Consider the following 13,421-nt stretch of genomic DNA (forward strand, 5'->3'; position numbering starts at 1 on the left):
CCTTTTTAGCATCAATTGAAATGATCATATGGTTTTTGTACTTTGTTCTGTTGATATGATGTATCACCTTGATTGATTTGCATATGTTGAAACATGTTTGCATCCTTGGGATGAATCTTACTTAATCAGTATGAATGATCCTTTTACTGTGTTGTTGAATTTGGTTTGCTAATATTTTGTTAAGGGTTTTGCATCTATGTTTGTCAGAGATATTGGCCTGTAGTTTTCTTTTTTTGTTGTGTCTTTGACTGGTTTTTGTATCAGGGTGATGCAGGCCTCATACAATGAGTTTGGGAGTATTCCCTCCTCCTTGATTTTTGGATTAGTTTAAGTAGGATTCATATTAATTCTTCTTTGAATGCTTGGTAGAATTCAGCAGTGAAGCCATTTGGTCCTGGGCTTTTCTTTGATGGGAGACTTTTTATTACTGCTTCTGTCTCTTTAGTAGTTATTGGTTTATTCAGGTTTTGGATTTCTTTCTGGTTCAATCTTGGTAAATTGTGTGTATCTAGGAATTTATCCCTGTCTTCTAGGTTTTCCAATTTATTGGCATATGGTAGCTCATAGTAGTCTCTAAATGATCCTTTGGATTTCTACAGTATCAGTTGTAATGTCTCCTTTTTCATCTCTGATTTTATTTATTTGGGTCTGCTCTCTTTTTTTCTTAGTCTGGCTAAAGGTGTGTCTATTTTGTTTATCTTTCCAAAAAACTAACTTTTTGTTTCATTGATCTTCTGTATTTTTTTTTGTTTCAACTTCTGATCTTTACTATTTCTTTTCTTCTACTAATTTTGGTTTGGTTTGCTCTTATTTTTCTAGTTCTCTGAAATATATTGTTAGGTTGTTTACTTGAAGCTTTTCTACTGTTTTGATGTAGGCACTTACTGCTGTAAACTTTCCTCTTATTACTGCTTTTACTGTATCCCATAGGTTTTGATATGTTGTGTTTTCATTTTCATTTGTTTTGAGAAATTTTTAAATTTAAATTTCTTTCTTAATCTCTTCATTGACCCCACTGGTCATTCAGGAGCATATTGTTTAATTTCCATGTGTTTGTATATCTTCCAGTGTTTCTCTTGTTATTGATTTCTAGTTTTATTTCATTGCGGTTAGAGAAAATACTTGGTATGATTTCAGTTTTCTTGAGTTTTTTAAGACTTGTTTTGTGGTGTAACATATGGTCTGTCCTTGAGAATGATCCACGAGCTGAGGAGAAGAATGTGTATTCTGCAGCTGTTGGATGAAATGTTCTGTAAATATCTGTTATTAGGTCCATTTGGTCTATAATGCAGGTTAAATGCAGTGTTTCTTTGTTGGTTTTCTGTCTGGATGATCTGTTCAATGCTGAAAGTGGAGTATTGAAGTCTCCAGCGATTACTATATTGGGGTCTATCTCTGATAATATTTGCTTTGTATATCTGGGTACTCCAGTGTTGGCTGCATATACATTTAGAATTGTTACATCTTCTTGCAGAATTGACCCCTTTATCATTATATAATGACCTTCTTTGTCTCTTTACAGTTTTTGTCTTGAAATCTATTTTATCTGTTAGAAGTATAGCTACTCCTTCTCTTTTTTGGTTTCCATTTGCATGGAGTATCTTTTTTAATCCCTTTATTTTTAGTCTATATGTGTCTTCATAGGTGAAGTGTGTTTATTGCAGACAACATATAGTTGGCTCTTGTTTTTTTATCCATTTGGCCACTCTGACGAGACCCGAATCCAAATTTTGCAGAACAAATCCTTTTATTCTGTGAAGTTTGGATTTGGTGGAGGGGCCACACTTGGGGATCTGGAGGGCCACATATGGCCTTGAGGCCACTGGTTCCCCACCCCTGCTTGTTATTATTGATAGGAAAGGAGTTTCTAGTGCCATGTTATTTGATTTCTGGTTGTTTTGTGGTCTCATCTTTCTTACTTCATTTCTGTCTTTTGTTAAAAGTGATTTTCTCTGGTAGTGTTTTTTAGTTTCTGGCTTTTTATTTTTTGTATATCTGTTGTAGGTTTTTTGATTTAAAGTTACTATGAGGCTTGCAAAAAACATTTTATAACCAGTTGTTTTAAGCATATAACAACTCTGTTTACAAACAAGCAAATAAATAAATGAATAAAGGGAAATCTAACAGAAATTCTACCCTTTTGCTACATCCCCCACCCCTGCTTTTTAACTTTTTGTTGTTTCCATCCATATCTTTTTAAACTATCTTTCAAAAAGTTGTTATTTTTGATAGGTTTTTCTTTTAGTCTTCATACTCAAGTTGTAAGTGGTTTATACACTGAAATTACAGCAATAGAATATTTTCTGTCTCCTTACTGTTACCAGTGAGTTGTGTACCTTCAGATGACTTCTTATCGTTCATTAATGTGCTTTTCTTTCATATTGAAGAACTCCTTTTAGCATTTATTATAGGACAGGTCTGGTGTTGATGACATCCCTCAGTTTTTGTTTGTCTGGGAAAGTCTGTTTCTCTTTCATGTTTGAAGGATATTTTTGCAGGATATAATATTCTAAGGTTAAGGTGTTTTTCCTTCAGTACTTTGAATATGTTATGCCACTCTCTCCTGGTCTGTAAGGTTTCCACTGAGAAGTCTGCTGCCAGACGTATTGGAGCTCCTCTATATGTTATTTTTTTCTTTTTTCTGGCTGCTGTTAGAATCTTTTCTTTATCATTGACCTTTGGGAGCTTGGTTATTAAATGCCTGAGGTAGTCTTGTTTGGGTTAAATCTGCTTGGTGTTCTATGAACTTCTTATACTTGAATATTGATCTCCTTGTCTAGGTTTGGAAAGTTCCTTATTATTTCTTTCAATAAACTATAAACTTTCTACCCCAGTCTCTCTACCTTTAAGGCCAGTAATGCTTAGATTTTCCCTTTTGAAGCTGTTTTCTAGATCTTGTAAGCATGCTTCATTCTTTTTTACTCTTTTTTCTCTTCTGTGTATTTTCAAATAGCCTGTCTTCAGGCCCACTAATTCTTTCTTCTCATTGATCAAGTCTGCTGTTGAGAGACTCTGATGCATTTCTCAGTTTGTCGATTGAATTCTTAAGCTCCAGAATTTCTGCTTGATTTTTTTAAATTATTATTTAATTTTCTTTGTTAAATTTATCTGATAGGCTTCTGAACTTCTTCTCTGTGTTGCCTTGAAGTTCACTGAGCTTCAGGACAGCTCTTTTGGATTCTTTGTCTGAAAGGTCACATGTCTCCATTGCTCCAGGATTGGTCACTGTTACTTCATTTAGTTTGTTTGGTGAGATCATGTTTTCCTGGCTATTCTTGATGCTTTATGGATGTTCATTGATGTCTGGGCATTGAAGAGTTAGGGATTTATTTTAATCTTTGCAGTTTTCATAAGAAGGCTTTCCAGGTATTCAGAGGGAATTGAGTATTGTGATCTAAGTCTTTGGTCACTGCAGCAGTATCAGCACTGGGGGTGCCCCAAGCCCAATGATGACTCTCGATGGTACTGCCTTGGTGGACTTGGGTATATGGGAGGATTCCCTGGATTACCAGGCAGAGTCTCTCACTCTCTTCCCTCACCCTCTGTGCTGGGCTGCTGGAATTGGGAGAGGAGTGACATGGGCACTCCCCTGTGTCTACCAGCTCCAGGTCACACCTGAAGCCAGCTGAGTCTCACCCAAAGCCCCCGGTGACTGTTGCCTGGCTACCTCTGATGTTTATTAAAAGCCCAAGGGCGCTTTAGTCAGCAGGTGGTGAATCCTGCCAGGACTGGGTCCTTCCCTTCAGGGTCACATGTTTCCTTCTGGCCCAGAGTGGGTCCAGAAAGGCCTTCCAGGAACTAAGGCCTGTACTCAGAGGCCTCTGGAGTCTGCCTGGAATTTTATTTTACTGTGGCTGAGCTGGTACCCAAGTTGCAAAATAAAGTCCCCTGAACTTTTCCCTGTCCTTTCCCTAAGTGGAAGACTCCCTGAGCTGTACTGCCTGGAGTTGGGGGCGGTGGTGGTGACATAGGCACTGGCTTGGCTGCCACTGCTGGTGTCTTACTGGGTCACATGAACCCCAAGTCTACTGGCTCTGAGCCAGCACAGCTGTAGGAATTGCCCAGACTGCAGCCTTTGTGGCCCAAGTGCTTTACAAATTTAGTCCAAGCCCTCAGCTGCTTTTTGTCAGCCGGTCGTGGGGCTAGCTATAACTTGAGTTTCAGTGCAGAGAATTTCTCTCTGGCTCAGCTGGTCTAAATGGTTTCTCTGTGGGTACTGGCAGAATTCTACCCTGCGCTATCTTCCCCTGTTATGGGGTGGCCCTGAGTTTCAATACAAAGTCTCACAATTATTTCACTCTCCCTCCCCTGGGCACACAGATTCTCTCTCCACTGGAGGCTGTGGCTCTGCCGGGGGATGGGGAAAGGGTGGTGTAGGCAACCAAGACTGTCTTTTCTGCCCTCTTCAGTGCCTCTCTCCCTGATAGAACGTTAAAACCAGGTAGTATGATCGCTCACTTCATTTTTGGTTCTTTTGAAGGTGTTTGCTTGTGTGGATAGTTGTTGGATTTGGTGTTCCTGAGGAGGGTTAATGGCTGAACGTTTCAATTCTTGGACATCTTGCTCTGCCCCCTCATGTCAGTTTTTTTTAACATACCTGGAAATGCCAGACATTAAGTAAATTAGCGTCTTTTCCATGCCTAGTGTGCTTACTCAGGCCTTCACTGGCTTATAGGACCCAGTAGGATTTTAGCAATAGGAACCTGTGCCAGAAAATCAGATCAGTGTCTTGGAGATGGGGGTGGAATTCAGATACAAGGAAAGGACACTTGAAAATCTATGATATTAAAAGAATATAGGCTGGGCGCGGTGGCTCACGCCTGTAATCCTAGCCCTCTGGGAGGCCGAGGCGGGTGGATTGCTCGAGGTCAGGAGTTCGAGACCAGCCTGAGCAACAGCGAGACCCTGTCTCTACTAAAAATAGAAAGAAATTATCTGGACAACTAAAAATATATATAGAAAAAATTAGCCGGGCATGGTGGCTCATGCCTGTAGTCCTAGCTACTCGGGAGGCTGAGGCAGGAGGATCGCTTAAGCCCAGGAGTTTGAGGTTGCTGTGAGCTAGGCTGACGCCCGGGCAACAAAGTGAGATGCTATCTCAAAAAAAAAAAAAAAAAAGAATATAGCAAAAGGTTTGGCACAATTTCACAGCCTTTTATATTTATATTTTAAAAAGCCAAATTTAAAAACAAATATGGAGATATTGAGTATTTTTGTAAAAATAGAATGCACCAAAAGTTTTATTTTAAATCTTGTCACCTTTTACATCTTAATCACACTACCACTCTGTCTCACAACATTCTTAAAATACGTCCATTGTGTGAAATTTGAGATATAGTAGAGTTTAGAGAGGCAGACCAGCCCTCAGAGGCTTTAGTGAAAGATACAACCAAAGAATAATTACCTTCATTGATGTCCAAGCTCTGTTGTGGCCAGTTACACTGTAATGTTGATCTTCTCAGAAATAATGTTTCAAAAAAATAAAACTTTAAAAGCCAGGGCAGATTTAGCTACTGGTGGATCCTGGGTTCCTAGACTTTTTGGGTGTTGAAAAATGTTTCAGAGCCTCTTTGGTCCTAAAACTAACTCATGAGGTTCAAGGTAAAAATGGACCATTCAGAGTTTAACTCAGTCAACTCAGACTCAGGAAGAAAACACAAATCATTAAAAGCTGATCAGATCACTATACCCAAAAAGTCTTTAAAAACAATCAGTATTGTTTTATTAATTGTGGGAAATTACCTTTCTAATTTAATGTGATTAAATTAATATGAGAAATGATAAGAGATAGAAAAGAAGAAAAGAAGATTAACTCAGATTCCCAGCTCTCAGCTTTCTGGCCTAAAAAACGAAAGACTTTTTTTATAGATATCTGGTTGTTCATGATGTGAATGTGATAATGAAATCTTAGGCTGATGTCATGCCTCCCTTCCTCAGAGAATTGTCTAAGTAAAGCACCCACTTTCTGTTCCCCTGCTAAATTGGCTGCATCACTGTTTTGCTCCATCAAGTTAGGGACATTCTTTCAGCTATTGTCACGCCAGGGTGTGGGTTATTGGAGATGTTACTGTGCAAGAGCTCATGAACATGACAGTTCCCCGGAAGAAATGGCTGGCCCACGGCCCCTTCCCTGCTCTGAGCAGGTGACAATAGATACTCGGGCTGCTGGGATAGTTATGTGAAAGGTCTCATTTATTCCACCTACAGTGGAACAGCCACATAAGCATGTGGCAGAATCCTGCAGAGCACGAGGCCCCTGTCTCTGGGCTGTCTTTGTGGGCCATGGAGAATAGAACAAGCAGATCTTCCTCTCAGCAGCCCCCCCCATTAAAGCCACACGAACATAGGCAAAGTCATGCTTAGTACTAAAAGTAGTGGCTTGGCAATTCTTTGCTCCTTTTTTATCAACTGCATAATCAGGACTTTCAAGTTTTCCCAATGTCATTCATTTGTTCCTTTTTTTTGGCAGGTTGTCACTTATTATTAATATTTATCATAACCATAGTGAGGAAACTCTGGCTCTCCGAGGCCAAAGTTCAATCCGTTTACCATTCCAGCTGCTATCTGAGCATCAATCCGGATCTTCCTTGCTTCAGACACCCTGCAAGCTCCCCATTTAACTCCTTTCCATCAACAGGTGTCATCCACAGAGAAAAATCCTTACAGTTGAGAGATCCCTTTGATTTCCAAAGGACAAGGAGATGGGTGTCTTTTTAATGAAAAGGACATTGTAAAGCATAGCTAAGGTAGATAGCACAGGTGGCTTCACCATAGTCCTGTGGGGTAAGCCAACATGGGGCTTCAGAATAAGATTTCCATGAGGATTTGAGAGAAATATTAAGGGAACCTATGTAGAAACATCTACCTAGTCACTTGGCTTTTTCTCCTTTTTATCCCGCCAGAAACTCATTATATATACAGTGACATGCCCCAAATGTCCAGTAAAAATGGGATTTGAATGGAAAGTAGACAACCTAAGTCACCCTGGTCATAGGCTTTCTGTGTTCATGTTTATCATAATTACACCGAAGATATATTGCCTGGAAACATGTTTCATCAGCTTGACTTTTTTGAAAAGATTGGCCTTCCTACTCTGGTGAACTGAGTTGTGTTCATATCTTACTATGCCAAACTTGTTTTCAGTCCATTAAGGTGGTTATTGAACACTATAGAAATTAGGTCTGAACAGGACCAGTATAAAGAACTGGTGGCAGAAGCAAGGAGAGGGTAGAGGTGAGGGAGTTAAAGAAGAGACTTCCTGCCTGAATGCATCCTACTCTGATACGTCAGCTCCTGAGAGAGAACCATTTCTAGGAGGTAGTGATGGAATTGGCGTACATGGCCTAGTCATAGGCCCAGGGCAGTGATTTTTAAGTGGGTGGTGGTAGTGTTGACGGAATCGCACTTGCCTGATGTCAGTGGTTCTCTGCCTTTGGCTGCACAAGGGGATCATCTAAAGAGCTTTTAAAGTATCCCCATGCTTGAGTCCCACCAGAGAGGTTTTAATTTAATTGGTCTGGTGTGTTGCTTGGGCAGTGGGATTTTAAAAACCTCCCCAGATCAGGGTAATATGTAGCTGGGGTTGAGAACTACTGCTCTGAGAATGTGATGTTTTTTGTATCAAATGGTGGCAGTTGTTAAAAAAGTTGAGACACAGGTTTAGAGCAAAGAGAGAGCTCCAAGTAGGAGTGTTTATTTTATCCATTTATCAGACTTTGCAAGAGTGTTCATCCATGTCACATATATGTAGATGGAGTTGCCAAATCTTTTTCATCTTTATAGCTCAGAATACATCTGCTTCCTGATATTACATTTTGCAATTTTGCTTTTCTCTGTTATGCAGCTATGGGAGACATCCATTTAAGATCAACTGTTTACATGTGACCCAATCGAAACTGTTTACTTCAACTTTTATAGAAACCCAGCCTCATGGAATCACTGCAAATCTATCTGCTCTTCAGACAATACGAAGGCCCTCTGAGATGCCACAGAGGAGAGGAAGCCAAACCTCACATCCAGATACCATTTTCTTTTTGTCATTGGCTTAGGATTTAACTGAACCATGAAAAGAACTACTGAAATGTTACACTATAACATGGAACAGTAAAGGTACTGGTATGTTAATGGATAATCTGCATGACAGATAATATGTAGAAATATCAATAAAATTAACTCACAAGACCCACATGTAGCAAGTTTCCTAAGGGACAGTAGTGGATTCAGAACTTGACATTCTGAAGCACATCCTCATTGTAAACAGTAATGCTATATGCATGAAGCTTCTGTTTATTGTTTTCCATATTTAAGGAAACAACATCTTATAATAGAAACTAGCATGCAGGGCTAAGGCATATAGGATTCTTCTGCAGGACTTTAAAGCTTTGAGAGGCCAATATCTCAAATGCTAACTTTAAACATGTATTTTTATTTTTGTTTTGTTTTTTACTTTTCATATTTATATCAGCATACAAGGACAATTGTATATATGTAAACATTTTTAAATCTTAAAAAAAAGCAGCTGTTACACACAAGTGTATTTTGCCAGACGCCTAAAAACAGTCAGTCACAATCACATCATTGTCATCCATCCAATGGTTTTCAAAGATTTTAAGCAGATGATGTTGTAAATATAGTGGTCAGTGCTGTCAATGTGTCTCTTTATAATTGGTATTTGTCCAAAACATGTGATATCCCTTTAAACTGTGCACAGTCTGGAGGCAGTTTTACTGAGTAATTGAGTGAGAGAACAAAATGCCCAGCAAAACTTCTGGCTCCCACAGCTTGCTGAAGCAGGAGTCCAGTAGTGCAGCTGCTCCCTGGGGATCATCCAGCCTGCCCCCTTCCTTTCTTGGGGCATACAGTGCCTGCCTCAGCAGCTATTACCTTTCAGTACCAGAGCGCATCTGCTAATCTCACCCTGGAGGCTGTTGAGCCCCTCAGCGGTGTGACCTGCTGAGATTAAGCAAGTGCACCAAAGACACATGAAACCACGGATGCTGGTGAACAGGTAGCTTCCAACTTGCCAATACTCTAACCCTTTGTGGCCTGAAGTTTTGTTCCTTGAAACAAAACTGTTTCAAGGAACCTTTTTAGCCACCCTTATCTGTGAAATGAATGACTTGTTTTAACAAAAACAACTGTTACATTGTTGATTAAGTATACTTATCACTGGGATGTGAGTCCCAGCAAGTCATTCTGCACTGACTTTGAATGAAGACGATGGAAGGTTCTTTCTGAGCTGGGAAGCCTTAAAAGTTCTTAAAGGGTTAAATGAAATCTAAAGCCACAAAGGTTCAGCAACTGTGAAGTTACACAAACTGCTGACAGGGGAAAGAATCTGATGTTTTGAACCATATATTGTGTAGTTTTTAACCCATAGGAAAGTGAGAATTCTATGTTCAAAGCCCCTTCTTTAAAACCAAAGTTTGATAGCAGTTATAATGCAGCCCTATCATTCTGAAAGAAAACTACCCTAGTGAGGTCTGAAATTGATGGGATCGATCATGTGATCTGCTGTGAAATGTACTTCTGATGTCCTCCTCTTCTCTGCTTTTTCTTGAGAGAAATGGAATCTGCAGACAAGATTTCAGAAATACTCTCTAAATTTGATCTATCCCAGTGGTGTCCATGGACAAAATCCATTTCATCTCCATCTGTAATCATCTTAGATGCCCAAACTGAAGAGCCACATTAGAAGGCAGCATTTTACACTCTGTGTGTTGATGTCTTCTGTAATGGACCTCTCTTCTGAAAGTCTTTGAAAATGTTTGAAAAGCAATTTAATCATCCAAAATGATACACTATGAAACAGCATTTTTCATGACAGGAAGGGATGTGATTGTTGACACAACAATAAATCCATCAGACCGAAGTTTGGGTGAGTGTTGGACCACATTGCCACATAGCTCAAGCCAAGGACAGAAGGGCAGACAGATTGAAAGATGTAGCAAATAAAGTGACTTTTGGCCAAGAACACTTTAATGTGCACTGAATGTTTTCTGGTATTGAGTGTATAAAAGGCTAATGTTATGAGGTTTATTTTGACTATAAAAGAGTTTATAGATTTGAATGTAAGGTGCCTGATGTAAATATGCTTCCTAGTTGTAGTTTACACAAGCCCTAATTTGAAAGAATCCACGAATGGCTAGCTAAGTAGTCAACAGATCTCTATCCATCCATCCATCCATCCATCCATCCGTCTTTCCTCACTTCAGTTATCTTTTACATGAAGTTATTATTTCAAATGAAAATCATTATCATGTGCCTTTTGGGGGAGACATGGTTGCTCTAGAGGTATATATTAACAGTTTGTAATTGTCCTCCTTGCTAATAACCTTCATATGGACCCGAATGAAAAATGTTTTTGTTTTATTTGCAGAGCTTATGATTTTAGAAATACAGTCACTTTAATGTTCTATTCTGGGAATCTATTCTCCCATGTTTAAACATTCTTAGAGCCATTTGTGGAATTCTTTCACAGATTGATAGTTTCAAGGGATAGTTTCAAGAAGTGTCTATATGTCTACTCATGGTTGGTGTCCTAGAGGCATTATATCGAAATGACTTTTCATCCACTGAGATAGATAGAATGGACCCATGGCACTAAATATAAGCACAGCATTATTTCTTTATAAATAGCTATTTTGGAGAGAAACTTTGAGGCCACATAGCAGTTTGTATCATGCAACTAATATTTATATTTCCCAATCCACTACAGGATCATTAATAAGGAGAGCAGAGCAGTTATTTGGCCTTTATGTTCCATTGTATGCCTTTTCTTCCTCTTTCTAAAGTTTTGTGCATCCATAAAACTGCAGATTGCTTGAGCTGTTCCATTCATCCACAGTCATTACAGTGCAGCATACCCTGACTTAAAGGAACATTTAATCATCCCAAGTGTCCACAAGGGAGGTGTGGGATAGCAGGGATCCCTTAAGGAACAGATTAGCTGGACTAACTGACCTCCACATCAAGCCACTCTTTCTTTAGATGGGAAGTGGCATCCTTTTCTGAACTTTGCAAGCTAGAAAATGTATTTTTAAAGTAACCCAGCACCTCAGTTAGGAATAACCTATCATTAGAGTTGTTCCTTAAAAAAATGTTGACTAATAAAGCAAATATAGGCTTAAAATGCCAAACTTATTTTTCAGTTTGATATTGCAAAATAATTTCACTTTGCTTTATTAAGTGATGCTAGTTTCTCTTTTTTTCCCTCTTGCTTTAAAAAGGCTTTTAAAATTGTGTTTGTACATAGTTAGTCCAGCAAAGAATTTCTGAACATAGGATTAATAGGGTTTCTAAAAGAAGTTGCTAGAAAGATAAAAGTAGATATTCTGTGCATTTCCAGAGGACTAGTTATGTTAGAATTTCATAACAGACTTAATTGTTTTTTCTTTTCTGTTGATTCCCTTATATATTTGCATAATTCAATCCTGCCCATCGTCCCAAATCTCTTGTGGCTACTTTACCTATTTATTACCTTTCTTTGGATTTTGTTTTTTACTTTATACAGTTACCTTTGAGCCGGAGGAAATATGGTATTTCTATTCACTTCTTTCAGTGCTTCAAAACTGTTCATTTATTCATTTCATCCATTCATTTCCCGTTGTCATGTAGTTCTATTTTAACCTATATATATAGTGCTTTAAATATTTCTTTATGTTATTATATTCAACATGATAATAAATCCTTATCTAAAGAAAAGACTAATTTACTTTATTTTACTTAAAGGAAAGGGAATTTATTGATAGGTTATTGAGTAGCTTGCAGAGTATATGGGAAAGGAGAATGAAGATTGGAACCAACAGGAATGAGAGAGGCAAGACAGCTGCCTGCATGGCCTGATTAGGGCACCACTGGCTGCTGCCACTGGACTCCCTACATGGGCAGCATATTGTAAATACCATCCCACCAGTTGGTAAGTTGGCATGAATTTTCCATAAAACACTTTGACTCCCATTTGCAATATAATGTCTACTTTTTATGCTCAAGTATCTTTTTCCTTTTATCTTTTCCTCCAAAATTGCTGTCCCCCCCTTAAATATATGAAGTCAAGATGAATTTCTCCTTCTTGCTCTACTAGCTTTGTATAAGAAGCAAACACTTCTATGAAATAATAGGGCTTAATTTGGGGCTCACACTTTGTTTCCCTTCTCTGAGATATTTTCCAAATGCAAAAGAGTACTCTAATTTTGGATGAGCAGCTTTTCTCCCAGCGTCAGAGAACTAAGGCTTCCTCTGTTTACTGCATTGTGAGGTGCCCAGTCTGCTCTTAGGAAGATCAGCTGAGAGGCAGTGGCCGATCCTGATGTTATGTGAGCAACTGTGCTGTTAACGTACCCCTGCTGGGAATTGTTGGCACATGCTGGTAGCATATGCTCTGTGGGGCAGGTGCTTTTAATTCCAAGAGGAGCTTTTCTGCCACACCTGCAGATGCAGACCAAAGATGCAACAAGACTTTAGAAAACAGAATATAGTATTTCTATTCACATTGTACTCATTGCTTTGTTAGATTCCCCAAAATGGATTATCTTGTGGGTGGTTGTAAGCAGAAAAACAAAACAAACATTCAAAAACAAAAACCTGACGCATTAGTATTTGGGACCTTTATATCCATAGCCTGATAAACAGTAAGCATCCTCACTATGAGAGTTGAGAGATGCTTTCAGAACTTTCCTACTTTTAAAGTAGCTCCCCCTTCAGTAACTGTGCAGCCCTTTCCTCCTAATTAGGAATTTTCACTGTTGTGGAGACCAGTCCCTACTTTGGCTAAACTGGCACTTGGGAGGACCCTAGGGGTGCAGAGGAGGGGTGGCAGCCATCTTTAGTCTTCTCCAATTGGCACGTTGGCATGGATTATGCAACTTTGGAAGTCACTGACAGAGGGGTTCTAAGAGTGCGAATTTCAGAGGGGGAGATAAGAAGCAGTAACCTTTGAGAGGTCGTGAGGCATTTAGTCCTGGCATAGGCACAAGGTAGACAGCCACATGAAGGTCTCTGAAGCCAAGTGAATGTCACTGGGGGCGTGGTGGGGAGAGAGGTGCTGGGTGCCTAAGACAGACTTGTGTGCTTTGCATTTTCACTGAGTGTTGGCTCTGTAAATACTTCATGGTGCAGTCCATGATGGGCCAGTCACTCCTCCTCGAGTGTCCCTGTTGCATTGTTCATAGAACCTGTATAATACTGAGAGGTGCTTCAAGGCTGGCAGGGTTTTGGTCAGGTGATCATCATTTCATGTTCTTGAAATCAAAACCAGGCAAAAATGTGTGTTGCGTTTTGTTTTAGAAAAAGGCATACAATGAGACGAAGTGATCTTGTTAAGATAATTAATGCACATACAAAATCATCAATAAAGTTTCAAAGAGTTTATGGAGGGTATTTTCCTCTCTTGTTAGAAAATGCATGTACAGTACTAATCTGCA

At 39.2% G+C, this 13,421-nt stretch overlaps 1 protein-coding gene across 2 annotated transcripts in view; it reads left to right on the forward strand.

The window, feature by feature from the left end:
* Positions 1 to 10,375, forward strand: part of ADAM22 (ADAM metallopeptidase domain 22) — a 209,559-nt gene extending 199,184 nt beyond the window's left edge. For both annotated transcript variants that reach the window (XM_045564912.1, XM_045564913.1), the window contains one exon: positions 7,844 to 10,375. In XM_045564912.1, the coding sequence (XP_045420868.1) occupies positions 7,844 to 7,864 (21 nt within the window). In that variant the 3' untranslated portion in view covers positions 7,865 to 10,375. The remainder of the gene's footprint in view (positions 1 to 7,843) is intronic.
* The last annotated feature ends 3,046 nt before the right edge of the window (positions 10,376 to 13,421 follow it).

This window comes from Lemur catta, chromosome 11 (genome assembly GCF_020740605.2).
Source record: "Lemur catta isolate mLemCat1 chromosome 11, mLemCat1.pri, whole genome shotgun sequence".
Taxonomy (NCBI): Eukaryota; Metazoa; Chordata; class Mammalia; order Primates; family Lemuridae; genus Lemur; species Lemur catta.